Source organism: Schistocerca gregaria, chromosome 3 (genome assembly GCF_023897955.1).
Source record: "Schistocerca gregaria isolate iqSchGreg1 chromosome 3, iqSchGreg1.2, whole genome shotgun sequence".
Lineage (NCBI taxonomy): Eukaryota > Metazoa > Arthropoda > Insecta > Orthoptera > Acrididae > Schistocerca > Schistocerca gregaria.
The window spans coordinates 336,977,832-336,996,091 of NC_064922.1; the positions used below are offsets into that span (position 1 = coordinate 336,977,832).

General features: G+C 41.1%; 1 protein-coding gene across 1 annotated transcript in view; it reads left to right on the forward strand.

Annotated features, from left to right (window-relative positions):
• The window catches only part of LOC126354097 (ABC transporter G family member 23-like), a 500,698-nt gene that overhangs the window by 262,037 nt on the left and 220,401 nt on the right, over positions 1–18,260 (forward strand). Inside the window, exon 3 of the mRNA XM_050003484.1 lies at positions 6,176–6,263. Within this exon, the coding sequence (XP_049859441.1) occupies positions 6,239–6,263 (25 nt within the window). The 5' untranslated portion in view covers positions 6,176–6,238. The remainder of the gene's footprint in view (positions 1–6,175; positions 6,264–18,260) is intronic.

Sequence of the window (18,260 nt, forward strand, 5' to 3'; positions counted from 1 at the left end):
AGATGCCGCATATTCGCGTGAGACAGCGTCATGAGCGCCCCACAGTTAAAGTAGCCTCATTGTGGGTCTTAATTAGTCCAACTGGTCGATTCATGGAACCTCCAGATGTGGAAATTAAATGACACAATTCCAGAGACTTTACTGGTCTCATATAGGTATGACTTAATGTATACAGATTGAAGCAGTGAATTAAAATTTGTACCAAGGCAGGAGTCAAACCAAGGTCTCGTGGTTACAAGTCAGGTGCGTTAGCCACTAAGCCACCTTGGCCACAACGATTCACGCAACTGCACGGACTACCCGGCCACCTTCCCTCTTCGATCCAAATTCTCACTGCTGCTCCAGTCTACTTTAAATTCCCCGTTACACACGAACAGAATTGTCGAAGTGTTCCATGTGATGGACTAGCACCTTAGCGTAATGGGATCTCCAGCCCGAAACTCAGTTGTAGGTATTCATACAAATGAAATTACATAATTTCAGCCATTTTACTAGTCTTGTACAGATGTGATTTTATGAATTTAGACTGAAGCAGCGCGTGAAAATTTGTATCAAGGCTCGGAATTTCCCAGATGTGGGGCATAGGGATGTGACAGTGTTGTTGGGTTGGACTGCCCGGGAACATGAGGGCAGGCATACTCGGCGTCACGGTTCCGGTAGTCGACGTTTGATCGCCACAAGTGAGAACCGCCGTGTTGGGCACCAAGCATATTGTGACATCTGCGCCTGTCATCCGAGAACAAATAATGCACCCATTACAACATCCTGTCATCCTGCACCACTGGTTGGAGAATAGCAATTTCCAGACTTGGGAGTTACCGGTCCCATGCGCTGGCTGCCTATAACATCATAACATTGAACCGTGGTACTACCCAGTTCTTTAGAAAATCAAATTTACAATCTCACCACAGTTATTTAAAGGAAATAGCAAGTCCGGGGTCACTGGTGATGGACAAGCTTGTGATTGTTTTACAATTTTAATTTGATTCAAAACAGACTTTACTATAAACTACAATTCGGACATTTGCCCTCTTACTGAGGCAATATACAAATCTTCGCTTTGACTGAAACACATACACGAAAAGAATAATGTTATTTTTCGACCGCAACCAAAATCATTGATAGTAGGCACGGTGGAATAATCAATCACAAAAATCGTTCTTGTTTAACCATGTCTCAAGAGATTAGTAACATTATACACTTCCATCCAAAGTTACACAGCCACATAATACTACAACTTCACAAAGAACAAAGAGCTCTTAAAGCTTAATAAAACTGAACTGCCCACATAAAGAAAGGTCCTCAATGAAACATGTTTATACTAAAAATGCAAAGTGGACCAGCCAAAGTCGCAAAACTTGCACACGGGTATAATAACAAGTCGCACGGTCATTAAAGACACATAAATGATTAACATAAGTGTTAAATATGAAAGGCTAGTAATAACTCAACCAATAAAATGACTTACAGAAATGCCAATATTAACAAGGTGGCCTCATTTAATTAACAGACATAATGACTCAGAATGATTCCCAAATTGCACTTAACTTTAGAGAACAGCGTTAAGGCCCATAGCAGTGTTTGGAAGCAATAACGCTACGGCCGGCATGTAATACGAGCGTTCACTCTCCACGGCTTGTGCACAGGGTCACACAGCAGGCGGTATATATTTATATATAATCCGACCGGCCCCACAATAAGTGGTCCTGACAAGAACACACAACCGCGCTGGCGCTAGGGAACGAGCAGTCTTAACAAATGTCCTGCAGCACATATAGATTGCAATGAAAACATGGTCAAATCACAGCCACACTGAAATATATAAAAGCATGTCACGCAAATTCTTAAGGAACAATACTCTAACATTACTCGTCTCTTAGTAAATCAGCAGGAAACTTAGAGGTCACTTCCAGTTGCCTTAAGGCACTTTCAACATTAAATAAACAGACCAAATGCTGTCGCGACAAATGATTACGCCATTAACTCTACGGTTGCCGGGCACGTACACAACCGTAGCCTATCCAAAACCGGACAATATGTCCTAAAACAAGTTAAAATTTGCATGAAAACCACTCAAAACACATGCTCCACGGCCGAACAAAACGGAATGAGGAACATCAGCCTCCTTAAAATAGCCACTGCGGAACCAAGTTCAGAATCATCTCCGGCAGCTACCCATGCCACAATAAGTTTCAACAGTCTTCTTAGTTAAACACAGAATAAAAGTCATACGTAAGGAGCTTGCAAATTACGAGCTGGGAAGCTGTTCAGCGTGAGACGACGAACCCACCACGATTTTGCACGTCAAGGCGCCCAGTGATCGGCACCGTACATCCGGCGCAACAAAAGACAAGGGCGGCGAGCACGGCGAGGCCCGTGCACCACGGCTATGGACGCGGGCTTGTTTCCAACACCAGTTGGCTCGTTGAACGCCGACCGGACACTCACTCGTCACACGTTCACCCGGAAAACCCGCTGGGGGAGCAGTCAAAGATAGCAGGACAGCCGAATATCGATATCAGGGATGCAAGTCGAACACCCTAGCGCCAGCCGCCACGGCTCAAACACAAACGGTTCCATTTTGAATGGTTCCGTGACCGGGATATATGAATAGCATAGCATTGTGTCGACGATGAACTGCGGTTCTGCACTCAGACCGACGACTGTCGTTGGCGAGTATGGTGCCGATCTGGGGAGTGGTCTCATTCTTCCATTGTTTTGAACAGGAACAACGGTTTTACTCCTGTCAACTTGATGTGCGGAGCCATCGGGTATGACTTCGCGTCACACCTGATAATGACTGAGGGAACTTTCCCGAGACAACAGTATTTCAAGGACACAGTGCGTCCTCATGTAGCACCTCTTACATGACTCATTGTGCCATTTTTCAACGTAACAATGCTTGTCCATACATGGCAAGTGTCTGCAGGAACGGTCTACGTGGTATTGAAGTACTCCCGTGGCCAGCAAGATGTCCAGATATGCCCCTGATAAAAGAAATGTGGAGCCAGCTATCCAGGACGAAGTACTCCCAACGGCGTCCTCCGCGTGAGGAAACCTGCAGATCCGGAAGTTTTGTTCTCCAGCGCGTGTCTAGAGCTATATTCCACTGGATAATGCACGTCCGCGTGTTGTAAGAAACGCGTGATCTGTCGAAGGGACTGCGTTCGTTTAACGGAAACGACACATAAATAGTGCGAATTGGAATTTCCTGACGCAACCCGAGCACGGTGTAAAATACGAGTACTAATGATAGAATCGATTTCCAATAGCAGTCTTCTGAACAAGCCGCGATCACGTCGTAAGAAACTGTAACATACAGTAGGACCTAAAAAAAAAAAAAAAAAAAAAAAAAAACTACACAAGATTAACCGAAGCGTAGACCACAGGCGTAAGGCAGGTTTATGAGTAACGGACGGTTAGAATTAGTCAGAGATATTGATGCCACTAGATTCGTTTTCAGATTGATCTTGCGCTTTTAAAAGTTTTCTCCTCTCGCGAAGGCAGTGGCATAGAGTCTGTGATTGAGCCAGCGTGGACACCTGTGCAGCTGGAGACGAGGGTACCAGTCGGAACTGTGACAGTAGCGGCGTCAGATGCTACGAAAAACATAATGGATCCGCTGTCTGTTGTGTGAATGGCGCAACTTCGCTTGCCTTCCTGCTTATATGCCATGTCTGTCGCACAACGTATCTGCAACTAGTTGGTCGCGACAGGATTGTGCAATAGTAAACACATTACTACAGCGACTTCAATTAGAAAACGCAATGAAATTACTCAGGGATCGCTCATAGCTGCTTCTATGCTACATTGTTCGGTCTTCTTTTTCTTTTCTTCGGCGTTTCTCTTTGCCCTGGCAGGGTCAGCTAATGATGCTTAATCGCCCATCTACGACTTGGGAACTTTTTTATTATGAGTCTGCGGGGAAGGATGTTATTCCTTCGCATGTACTGTGTCTTATCCTAAAGAGGGAATCGTATGTTCTACCTTTTTTGTAAACATTTTTTGTTTATATTCAATTAGCACCTTTTGATGTATGGTTTTGAATGAAACATGGACCCTGTGAAGTAAATGCATTGACAGAAATCGAGCAGTTGGGATGAGGTTTGTTAGCAGCCTGGTTGGGAAGACACGGAGGGATAGAATCTGGAATGAGGAAAACCGAGAACAGGCTCAAAGTATAAGACTACAAGACAAAATAATGTCGCAGCGGCGGAGATGGTCTTCTGATTAGACAAGTTTTATTTAGCCCAAATCCCATGAAATACCTATGTGCACTACTACATTCGGCAAACTGTAACTGCCATCTTCAAGTCCTTAACATACATCATATTAAAATATCGCGTCCAGAGACGTAAGTTCCTATGTATTCAGGACTAGATGACAATGCATCACACACTGGGGGACTAGATCAATGTGTTATGGATTTGAAGATGGCAATTAACGTTTGCCGAAACTAGTCGTCCACATCCTATTTTATGCGATCGGCGTAAAATAAAACTCCTTCAACCAGAAGATTATATTTTTCAATGAAATATTTCATAAGTAACTGGTCTTAGTGACGTGTATTTACACTGATAAGCCAAAACATGTATGATCACAACCTACCGCGACGGTTGATGCAGCCTGGTGGCGTTGCGAGTACGTGACGCGGTAGCAAAAATATGTGAGCGGACGGGGGATCACCCTATCGAAGACATGGGCTGCAAATGGGGAAATCCATTCAGACAACAGACCCTGACAAAGGGCGGATTGCTGTTACGCAGATCCTGTGATCGAGTATCTCGAAATCGGCGAGGCTGGCCGAATGTTCACGTGCTACTGTCGTGAGCATCTACTGAAGGAGTTAGGACAGTGCAACACCCACTAGGCGTTAAATGGTTGGACGTCCACAACCTTTCACAGAACGTTGGGTTCGGAACCTTGTCTGCTCTGTAAAGAAAAATAGATGGTGATCTGTGCCGTCTATGCCGATAGAGCACAATGCTGGTGCACGCACAAGTATTTAGGAGCACACCGTTCATCGTACATTGTTGAACATGTTGCTCGACAGCAGACCACCCCTACATGATCGCATGTTGGCGGAACGACATCGTCAATTACTACTGCAGTGGGGGCGGAACCATCGGGATTCGACCGTCTATCAATGGAAATGTGTCGGCTCTTCGGATGAATCACATTTTTGCTACACTAGGTCAATGATCGTCTCCACAAACACCGTTATCGAAATGAACGGCGGCTAGAAACGTGCAGCGCGCCTCGGAAGCAGACTGGTGGGAGCCGCACTGTGCAATGCGAGACATTCACCTATCCTTGAATGGGACCTGTGGTAGTAATCGAAGACACGCTGATGACTGCGAACCAGCTGCATCACTTCATGCTTGATGTCTTCCCCGACGGCGATGTCATCTTTGAGCAGTATAATTGTCAGTGTCTCGGAGCTAGAACCACGTTGCAGTGGCTTTAGAAGCATTGCAGTGATTTGTTGTTGACGTCTCGGCGACCAAATTTTCCTGATGTAAATCCTATGGAGCCCATCTGGGTCGCTATCGGGCGCCATCACCGAGTACACAAATCAGAGGCCCGTTATTCATGTGAATTGCATGACCCCTGCGTAGACATCCAATGCCACATACCTCCACAAACCTACCAACAGACTGCCGGATCCCTCATAAGCAGAATCAGTGGTGTACTCTGTCCCAAATATGAAAAAAAAGCTATTAAGTAGGTGATCGTAATGTTGTGGTTCATCAGTGAATATTCAAATTACAAAACATCAAAGACGGGCATATGATCCCGAGAAGATGGTCTGAAACTTGTCGTACCAAACCAGTGCGACAAATCGTGACGGGTTATTATCTTTAGTCTGCTTTACATAGCCACTGTCGGGCTATCCTCAAAACGCTGAATTCAAAACGAGAATGATTCTCGAACTATAAATGTTTCTCTGCAGTCTACCTGCCAATGTTAGCATCTTTGAAATATCATCTTCTTTTTTAATGTATATCAGCTGTCGTAGTGCATTGTATCTGAACTGCAGAATGCTATCCACAGGATACAGGTAACGCACCAGTGAGAGCCTGGAGTCCTGTTCGCCTAGGCTTCGGGTGTTTTTTCTTCTTTTAGCTTGCACCTAGATGTGTCAGTCTAATCACTCTCCTCTGCTTATTTACAGGTAGATGACAGCTCCAACTGGTAGACTTATCTGGTGAATCACCCGCTCTCTGAGGGCAAAGGAATGTCGTCGCAAGTCATTTCTACAGGTGAGTCTGTAACCGTAACTGAACTACGTGAGTAATGGTATACAACAAGACAGTTGAACATACGAGAGTTGCTCACAAAGTAATGCATCGCATTTTTTTCTTCAACAATTCTTTATTGACCATAATGAGAATTACTCACCCGAAAGAATAGTGTTTTATCTACACACCCTACTTTTCCACGTAATGTCCATACCGTTCTATGGCCTTCCTCCAGCGCGAAACAAGGGCGTGTATACCCTGTCGAAACCAATTCTTGTCATGGTGGAGCCTGTGCTTCACTGTGTGAATCACCTCCTCATCGTCCTCATAATGTGTTCTACGAATGGCATCCTTTAATGGCCCAAACAAGTGGAAGTCCGAGGGGGCTAGGTCAGGGCTGTAGGGTGTGACAGCTGTGGAGAGTCTCCCGCACCTACAAATCGTGGACTCCGGCCAACCTTTCAGAATTTCAAGGAGGGTATTCCAATCAAAGTCGTCAAAAGATTTTTACAAACATACAAATGGTATAAACGTAGGTTTGTCTTCGTTCAGTAGTAAGGTTCATAACATTCACACCCGCCTTCTTTGCTTATACGCACTGTACCCTTTGTGATGAACAGCATCCGAATACCCCTATGTAATGCGGAACTGACCACTATATGTCACGAAAGGCGTACACGCCAATGAAAAAAAGGCAGAGAATATTGTGTTTTCCGTAGATAAGAGTAACAGCAGAAAGGCTAAGACCGGAGAGCTCAGTGTCTTCGAACGTGGAACACTCATTGGATGCCACCCGAGTAACAGATCCACCAAGGACAGTGGATCACTGGAATCGAATTATCTGGAGTGATGAATCACGCTATACCATGTGGATATCCGATGGGTTTGGTGAATACCTGTAGTACGGTACCTGGCATCGTATGTACTGCCAATAGTGAAATACAGATGAAGTGGTGTCACAATATGGGAGTACTTTGCATGGTTAGAGTGTGATCCCGTTATTACACTTACGAAAACGCTAAATGTGGAAGCACATGAACAGAATTGTTGGATGTGAGGTCCGCCAGTTACGCAAGACAGCGTTTTTTCTCGGAACCCAAACATGTTTCGGCACCACTGTGGCTCATCAGTGGGTTTTCGTTTTTATTTATCCTGTAATGTGAACATTTTTGTTAAATGATTATAAAATTATGTGCATCTTTAGTTCAAACAATTGAGCGTTTCTTTTTGTAGACACCTTTACATTTGGAGTGCAGGAGTGCATGAATTTTGTGGATCACATGGTGTTAATTACTGCAACCAAACGATGTTGATGAGAAAGTTTTTTGCTGGGAGTTAACCTATCCTCTAGAATGTAATTTAGTTTGTCGCGATATTTTCGCGCCTAAATTCGTTTTTACTTACTTTTTCGTGTCTCAATCACTTCCTTTCTCCGCATATAGTTTTATAATCATTTAACCAAAATGTTCACATTACAGAATAAATAAAAACGAAAACCCACTGATGATGCCGCAGTGGTGCCGAAACATGTTTGGGTACTGAGAAAAAGGGTGTTTTGCATAACTGGCGGACCTCACATCCAACAATTTTAACTGCAAACACGGCCAACACAAGAGGCAGCAAATCAAAGGCCGGCCGGAGTAGCCGAGCGGTTCTGGGCACTACAGTCTGGAACCGCGCGACCGCTGCGGTCGCAGGTTCGAATCCTGCCTCGGGCATGGGTGTTTGTGATGTCCCTAGGTTAGTTAGGTTTAAGCAGTTCTAATGATGAACATATGAACAGATTTTACAGCATCGTGTCCTGCTTACAGTATGGTAACAGTATGATTGTATGAGCATGTCCATGCATCCTATTATAATGAAGAGACATTAATATTCCTGAAATTGATTTGCCTGCCCATAGTTCCAAACTGAACCCATTAGATCGTCGACTTTATTCCAGTCCCCAGCATCCAACATCGCAATCTTCTCTGGTTACGTTCGGAGAGCTCAAGCCAACACAAATGGTGAACACATCTCGTATCAGTGCCCACTAACAGGTGACCAGATAATTGTGTAAATACGTGATAACTGTAATGTGGCGGGCTGAAAGGAAAAAGCACGCGGGTCACTGGCTGGGCTCGTGAACCAGATATGTTGAGAGTGTTTCGGAGTGGTGCGCTGATACCGGAGAGAAACACGGAACAACGCCTCCTGGGCAGCCGTGTGGAAAGCGATGCCCCAGGGCCGACTCTCCGTGATGCAACGCAGCACGTAACCACGTGGCGTGGTGGGAGGGAGGGGGGGGGGGGGGGGATCCGAACACCGCCAGCCGGGAATCCTCTCACTAGGTCCAACTGCGCGGTTCATGGGTGCCCTTTCAAACCAGATCATACAAAAGGGCAAGTCCGGGCTTTTAGATATACTGTAATTTTTAAGTCTTGTCAGGTTTGACCCATTTAGTACTAGATTTACACACCAACAATAGCAGTGTGACATCTCGAAAAAAAAAAAAATTGTGGGAAATCATGTTTGAAGAATTGAGTGGCAACTTCGTTTTCTAATACATAAGATAAGTGATGAAAGTATTAACATTTTTACGGGCTCTATGTATAGCTTAAGTATTCATCTAAACTTTTACTGCGAATATAATAGCCGGCCGCTGTGACCGAGCAGTCTAGGCACTTCAGTCCGGAACCGCGTTGCTGTCACGGTCGCAGGTTCGAATCCTGCCTTGGGCATGGATGTGTGTGATGTCCTTAGGTTAGTTATGTTTAAGTAGTTCCAAGTCTAGGGGACTGATGACCTCATATGTTAAGTCCCACAGTGCTTAGAACCATTTGAATCATTTTGAGAATATAATAATTTTTGAATTTGCTTATGACTTCTTGTTAATCGTCAAAACAATTTGGGGTTATCACGTTCCTCTATTCGCTGTTGGGAATCTGGTCATGAGTTTCGGCTTTTTATACGTGTTAGTCAATGGAATAAGTAGATAAAAGTCAATCTTTTTGCATATAATTATGTGGTAATATTCCTTGCAATGCACAACTATACCTGTGATTTTATTTGTACACATTGTGGCGATTTCGAATGGCCCCCTTGTTTCGATCTTCCTCGTGCCACATATAACAAGTTACAAGTTCCTTGTTTCGTTTTCTGGTAAGTTATTGCCAAATTTAGTAGAAAAGTTACTTCTGTAATAGGAAACAAATGTCTCATTATGTGTAGGAAGCGGTATTTGTAAATAATGCGTACATTCAGTCACACTGATGTCTTAATTCAGTTTTTTTCTTTTTTTAGTCTTGTATTTCCCGCGCCATTTCAGTGGCACACTATGATGCGCCAGTTATTCGTACTGCAGAATGGCTGTGTCTGCAGGAAACTTTGAAAATATACTCTCTTCTGACGATGCGCCACTTTTGTTGCTTAGTGGCCTTATTGTGGGATGATATGTATAACTTACTTTCCGAAGTAGCTATGTGATACCTTACTTTTACTCACATTTAAAGGGAGCTGCCATTCATTATCCAGTGCAAATTTTGTCCAGATCTTTCTTTATTTCGTTACGATCGTCCTGCGATGACTCTTTTCTGTACACAAATAAGTACAGCCTTCCAAGTCCATTTCCTTAGAGCGTCAGCTCTCATCTTCATTCAAGTAATCTGTCGAACTCGAGTTGTACTGGACACTAGTATACTAAAGCGCTCGTTGTTTATTTTTTGAACATATCGCTAGTAATACCATCACGAGGCACAGAAAATTCCGAATTATGATACTGTAGTTATGATTACGTGAGTCTGTCGACGGCCAAAATGAAATGATGAGTCCCAACGAATATGGGAAGCCACGCGCCGCGACGCGTGTATAACGTTTCAAACAAGAGATGCATGGATCAGGCGCCAGCGTTCCTTGCGGTGGCCGGGTTAACGACCATGATACACCTTTATACAGGGTGATCAGAAGCCGTCTGAAAAACTTGTAAGGTTGTTGCAGAATAGGGTGTGTTGAGAAACAATTTTTGAGAAAAGAATACGATACGTTGCGCCGTTCCCGAGTTAATTATCATTTTATCATTGAATTTAGTCAATCAGGTAATTGTGCTCGTAAAATCAAGCCGCCCGCCAGAGACAGCGTCAGGAAACGTTTCCTCGATTTTTTTCCTAAAACCAAACAAGATGTCAATACTAAAATTGGATATGGTGTGGTCTGACAAGGCGTTTATGTATGCCTAGGACATTAGGAGGCATATGACGCTTCCTTGGAGCCCACCGTGCAATACTTTTGTTTAATTTATGGCTCTTATTGAGACCATTACACTTTTGTTTCTACAGAGCGTACACTGCCCAGTACAGCGTTCTGCGTTTTATCGATCAAATGTTCTTCGAACCAATCACGTACTTGTAAAGTTCGTATGTGTCGAGCGTATTTCGGAAATCTAGGAAAACAGATCCGTCTGTCCATTTTGAAATGGGCCAGACGTAACAATACTTAACCCTTTACAATCCAATTTTTGTACTCACTGCGTTCTCCCAAACTCATTTATTTGATGTGATTAAGAATGTAAGGGATTACGAGTTTTTACACTACTGTTTTAAAATAATAAGATGCAATATACGGTCACTTGACAACTTTATTTTCTTTTACATTAGATTTTGAAACTAAACATAGTGTTTATGTTTATGGTTGATCATATTTTTTTCTGCATGGAATTTTGTAGAACATTTTCCCCGCTGAATTCCAGGCTTCCCCTTGCACGTTTGACAGCAGAAAACCAATTCTCTTCTTCCTCCTTTCTTCTTGCTCTTGCTGCAGGCCATGCACTCTTTGACGACTTTTTTCATTTTGCGTTATAAAACGCATCTTACCACTCAGTCTCTCCTCTCCTCAGTTCAGACAATGATAATCTTCCTCTGTGCTTTGTATTTCTCACCTGGCCGACTAGCTGTCTGATAATATTTCCTTTATAGGAAAGATAAGTTTGTAGTTCTTCTCCAGATCTGTTTTTCTCTACTGAATTAAGTTCACTGCAGCAACTTCAGTCAGCCAGGGGAATAATTTTTTCCTCCACCTGTATGACCGACTTGTAAAAGAATAGCAGCCAAAGTACTGATCAGCCCTGCCCACGCCTCCCATAAGCCTAGTGTATTCCAGAATAACAGTGGGTTTCAGGAACTGCAGAACCTCTTTCTCCATATAACCAGTGATCAACTGGGTTTGAGGACCAAAGAATGGACTCAACATTGTCACTAACCTCTTTTCATGGAATGAAAGGTACATAGTTTTCATATTATTGTAATATGGACATAACTCACATTAACAAGTTTCGTCTTGTTCAGATCACATGAAATCCTTAATAAATGGCATAACTGTACTTGTTAGATAAAATTTCATTTCGTACAATTCCCGAGTAAGTTGAGGGCTTATGTGAAACCTATAATTAAGGATGTGATAGCCTGAACCACTCGCTTAATCTTTTTGTAGTTCTCTTACCATAATATAGAATGTGAGAAAAAACATAACTATTTTCTCAATCACACAGACAGAAAACTCGTAAACAGGCTTCGTAGACTTATTTGGTTAATAGCACTTGCATTCATCCTTTTGAATCATGCTGTGTGCTCATCTACGGCCACATTTCTCATTGGTATATAAAGTTATTTGCATTCACTGTGATTACACTCACTAGCGTTCCTCACCTTGCTCCCTTTCGTACGTTGGCAACCCCGTAACAGGTGGGACTAAATGAAGCGTCATATATATACTGAAAAAAACGGAGATGAGAGAAAACATCCCTGAAAAATGGAGTTCGTTATAGCTACTCTTCTGTAAAATGGTTAAGTAATTCTGCCTTCAAATTCAAGGCTGTAGATTAGATTAGATTCAGTTTTCGTTCCATAGACACAAAAAATGAGATGATTCTCGTGGGTTTGGAACATATCAGAAGGTAAAACAGTAAAACATAAAACATTTGAATATAATACTTACTACCCTGATCATTTGTCATAACATTGTCGAAATAAGTGAATAGAATGCGGTAAACTGGAACAGCTAATAGTTACAGAATTAACACGCTGTCACAATGAAAAATAGTTGTGCACTATTAATAAAATTATCATACACAAAACACCTAATCTTGACTGTTGTGACCAAGTGCTGTCAAAACTGAAATCTAACAGACACATTCAGTTTTACACCAAGGAAAGCCTTCAGTTCTTCTAATAAAATGTCCCTCCATGCTGCACAGTGGGCGTTTTGTAAGTGGACTGACTTTCTGTATCTTTTCTTTAGCAAACGTATTTGGCGCATTCACAATTTAACTAATGAAGTCGTCAGTGAATAGAAATTGGGAATATTCAAGTTCTGATTTTGCCGAAGACCATGAGGAATGTGGCAACCTTGTTGCGTGACAGAAAAACGAAACTTGATGAAACCACCGTCGCCATCGCTATAAATCTTACACGTATTTACTATGGGTTGTGTGGGTGGTGTGACTCAGGGTGTCGAAATACAAATATTTTTCCTGTAAGTCGTGCCTACGAACCAATTTGCATTATCAAGACATATGTTCTGCATACTAATTACGAATAAACGTAGACGACACGCCATAGTTAGATTTTAACCACCTATTACAATAATGAGACTGTGATAATAACATACACAAAAGTGACTTGACCAAAACTGGAACAGGACTGAGCCAAAACATGCACTGCGAAACCACAGAAACTGAGCACTGACCCAACACAACAGTCCTCTGTCGTGGCTTTAACCGGGATTACATAAAAAACCAATAGTGAAAATTAAGTACATACATTGTTGATTGCCTACTTTTTGTGAATTATAGTTAAAGTTACGCAAATCTGAGCAGTTTAGTAATGAATAATGCTGACTTCTGATTCGAATTACTCTACAGAATTTCAGTATAGTTTTGCTGATTTACAAAAATTATCTCCCGTAAATATGTAATTCCAGTTCGGCAAACAATACATTACATGAGAACATTCATTAATTTTAAATATGTTCATTCGAAAGTTACTAACATATTTTTGATAATATTATGTACAATACTTTAAATAATGCTATTGCTTTTCTGCTTAAAAGTTCGAAAAGCCAAGATGTTTGTGTCTGTTAACATTCAAATTATGGTGATGAACTTTAAACAGTAGTACATATTAGATTAGATTAGATTTACTTTCATTCCAATTGACCCGTAGTGAGGAGGTCCTCCAGGATGTGGAACATATCAGAAAAACAACAATACATGACAAATATTTACAACTAAAACAAATAAGCTAATGTACCATTCCACAGGTCCCAAGTGGAATGATCGTCATTTTTAATGAACACTATATGAAAGTCATTTTACAAATACTAATGCACTAACTTTAAAATAAAAAAGTTTTTTATTTATTTATAAGGTAATAAACATGTAATACAACTACTATAATACTTATTTACAATGAACACATTACTGCACTGAAATGGTGCAGAAGTTAGATTGTACTTACACACACACACACACACACACACACACACACACACACACACAAACGCACATTTACTATGAACACATTACTGCACTGAAATTGCGCAGAAGTTAGTTGGTTTTACTGAGAATTTCATCAATGGAGTAGAAGGAGTTGGCCACCAATAAGTCCTTTAGGCTTCTCTTAAACTGAATTTCATTGGTTGTTAAGCTTTTTATGGGTGCTGGCAAGTTATTGAAAATGTGTGTTCCTGAATAATGCACAACTTTTTGTACAAGACTACGTGACTTTAAATCCTTGTGAAGATTATTCTTATTTCTAGTATTGATTCCATGAATTGAGCTGTTGGTTTGAAAAAGTGATATATTTTTAATGACAAATTTCATTAAGGAATAAATATATTGAGAAGCAGTAGTTAGTATCCCTAGTTCCCTAAACAGGCTTCTGCAGGATGTTATTGAGTTCACACCACATATAACTATTACTGCACGTTTTTGTGCCCAGAAAACTTTAGCTTGGCTTGATGAATTACCCCAAAAAATAGTCCCATATGGCATTATGGAATGAAAGTGAGCATAGTATGCCAGCATTTTCACTTTTATATCCCCTATGACTAAATTCTAATTGCAAACAAAGATTTGTTAAGACGCTTCAGCAGTTCTGTGGTGTGCTCCTCCCAGTTAAATTTATTATCAAGCTGTAATCCCAAGAATTTAACACTGTCCACTTCTTCTATCTTCTTGTCATTGTATGTTAGACATATACTTGTGGGACACCCATTACAAGTTCTGAACTGCATGTTCTGTGTTTTTCAAAGTGTAGTGACAAAGAATTGGCTAGGAACCAGTGATTAATGTCCACAAATATTTTATTAGCTGATCTTTCTAAGACTGCGCTTGATTTGCTATTTATTGCAATGTTTGTATCGTCGGCAAACAAAACGAACTTGGCATCTGGTAATGTTACTGATGAAAGGTCATTGATACACACAAGAAAAAGTAAGGGCCCTAAAATGGAACATTGTGGGACCCCACATGTAATTAGTTCCCAGTTGGATGAGGCCTGATAGCTTGATACATGTCTCTTTCCTAATAACACCCTTTGTTTCCTGCCAGAGATATAAGATTTGAACCATTTTGCAGCATTTCCTGTTACACTATAATACTCTAATTTACTTAAAAGGATATTGTGATATACACAGCCAAATGCCTTTGACAGATCACAAAATATACCAGTTGCCTGCAATTTTTTGTCTAATGAATTAAACACATGTTCACTGTAAGTGTAGATAGCCTTCTCAATATCAGAACCTTTTAGAAATCCAAACTGTGACTTTGGCAGTATGTTATTTGAGATAAGATGGTTATAAAGCTGACTGTACATTACTTTTTCGAAAATTTTTAAGAATGCTGGCAACAGTGAAATTGGACGGAAATTTGATGCTATTTCTTTATCTCCCTTCTTAAACAGTGGCTTAACTTCAGCATATTTCAGCCATTCAGTAAATATTCCACTGATAAATGACTGGTTACACAGATAGCTTAATATGTTACTTAGCTCAGAACCACATTCTTTAATTAACTTTGTTGATATTTCATCATACCCACTAGACGTTTCTGATTTTAAAGATTTTATGATGGATATTATTTCTGTTGGGGTGTGAGGGTCAAATTCATGTTATGGAAGTTGCTTGAAATTTCTGGTCTGAGGTATTCCATAGCAGCATCTACCGAACCTGACAACCCCATCTTTTCGGTAACATTTATAAAATGTTTATTAAAAAGTTCTGCAACACTGTACACATCTGTCACCAATATATAATTTACTCTCAATGCTATTTGTTCCTCTTCATGTCTGGTTCTACCGGTCACCTCCTTCACTATATCCCATATTGTCTTTATTTTGTTATCTGATATGACTATCTTTTCCTTGTAATATATTTGCTTTGACGTCCGTATTACAGTCTTTAATATTTTGCAGTATTTCTTGTAATGTGCTATAGCATCAACATCGGAACTGTTTCGGATTGACAGATACAGTTTACTTTTTGTTTTACAAGATACGCCTATTCCTTGAGTAATCCATGGCTTTTTTGTAGACTTTGCTCTAACCTTGGTAATTTTTGGGGGAAAACAGTGATCGAATAAGGTAAGCACTTTATTAGCAAACGTGTTATATTTTTCATTCATGCCATGAGTACTGTAAACATCAGTCCAGTGAATGTCTCTGAGGAGTGTCCTAAAATAATCAGTTTTTGGCTTATTGATTACCCATATTGAAATGACCAACTAACTATACTGCAAGGTATTTGTTTTATATAAAGACATTGATTTGTAGAACAGATAATTTACTGTAATGAACGTACACAATGACCAATGTGGATATCGTAATTTTCTATTGACACTCAATCGATGTATTCTGAATATGTTGTCCCATGCTGTCACGTTCAACGTACATTTGTTGTTTGCAAGATGTCGTGTATAAATAAACCTAACTATGTTTCAATTTGCATTTATTTTTATTCAGTGCTAATTTCTTTATCTTTTTCTTCGTCAAAAGTGCTCAATGGCTGAATGACACCCATTCAAACTCAAAAACCTTTAGTTCTCTGCTAGTCCTTTCGTTACCACGGCAATATTCGCTTAAATCTATACAAGCCCCAATAATCTGCCCCTTCTACTGTTCGAAGTTGTCCACATACCGTAGACTTCTCTCCTCTGTTCTACGAAATACCTCCTCGGCTTCTCCAGTACAGCCCACACTGTATTCTTTGACGTATGCACCTTACGTACGAGTTGACACCTGCATATTGAGGAATTTTCTCCCATACATCATCTACTCAAACTCTGCTGTGTGAAAAAATCTTTACACTGAATCTTGACCAGCTCTCTGTTGCTTGAGCGACACAGATACTCGTAAGTTTCTATCCACGGTGATAACTTCCTTCTAGTTTTTGGATCGAAACATTTTCTGAAGTATCGAGACATCGGCATCCCGATAAAAAGGTCAGTGATAACGTGGTAGGGGAGGTACTGACATGATGGGTTCAGCAGGTAGTGAACTGTGTAGTTTAAAATGCTTTGAAAATTTATTTTATGTGTTTTTTCTGTTCATCAGTCTTCTGACTTTCTTGATGCGGCCCGCCAAATATTCCTCTCCTGCGCCAACCTTTTCATCTCAGAGAAGTAATTGCAAAAATGATTCAAATGGCTCTAAGAACTATGGGACTTAACATCTGAGGTCATCAGTCCCCTAGAGTTAGAACTACTTAAACCTAACTAACTTAAGGACATCACACACATCCATGCCCGAGGCAGGATTCGAAGTTGCGATCGTAGCAGCAGCGCGGTTCCTGACTGAAGCGCCTAGAACCGCTCGGCTTCGGCGGCCGGCTTAGTAATTGCAGTCTACGTCCTCCAATGCATTCCAGACTCTGCTTTCCTCTGTAGTCTTTACCCTCTACAGCTTCTTCTAGCACAGTGGAAGTTATTCCCTGATGTGAACTCATTCCCTGATGTCTTAACAGATGTCACATCATCCCACCCATCCTGTCCATTCTTTGTATCAGTGTTTTCCATTTATTCCTTTCCTCACCTATTCTGATCACTGATATCCTTTCACCCAGAATTTAATTCCACTCATGAAGCCTTGTTTCCCTCTTGTCATTGCTTTTTCGGTGTAGAGATTGAACAATAATAGCGAAAGACAGCATCCCTGTCTTACACTCTTATTAATCCGAGCATTCTTCGTCTTCCATTATCATTGTTCCTTTTTGGTCTTGGAAATATTGTACATTACTCGTCTTTTCCTATGGTTTACTTCTATTTTTGTCAGAATTTCGTACATCTTGAGCCATTTTACATTGTCCCGACACTTTTACTAGTTCGAAAAACCCTACTGACGTTCCTGATTTTTCTTCATTTAATTATCAAGCGCCACGTCCAGTTTCTTCACATTTTTTATTCCACCATTTCGCTTTGGCTTCCCTGCAGCTCCTATTATTTACATTCGTAATGGACTTATAGTTGCTGTCTTCCTGCCTCTTCCCTGAACATTTCTGTGCTTTCTTCTTTCGTCGATCAGTTGAAAGACTACTTCTGTTCACTTAGGCTACTTTGCCACTTCTTAAGCCGAGTCTTCCCCTCGTAGAGGTCTTCGCTGTATCTACACTTTTCTGTCCAAACTGTGTGACTGCATTTTTTAGAGATGTCCATTCCTCTTAAACTCAGCTGCCTACTGTTGTATTCTCTCTCGCAGAATCTTTAACTTTCAAAACCCCAAACGTCCCCCCCCCCCCCCCCAATCATTCCTCAGTACCCCAGTATACCACTTCTTTCCACATTGATTCTTCCAGACAATTCTCTCAAACGCAATGTGCTCACCATCGCTACTAAATTGTGATCCTGGGTACGCTTTACAGTCCAACATCTATTTACCGAATCTCTGCATTATTATGAAGTAATCCAGCTGGGTTCTTGCTATTTCTCTGTGTTAGACGTGAATGGCAAGTTAAAAAAACTGAAAAAGGAAGTGCGAAGGTTCAATACCGATA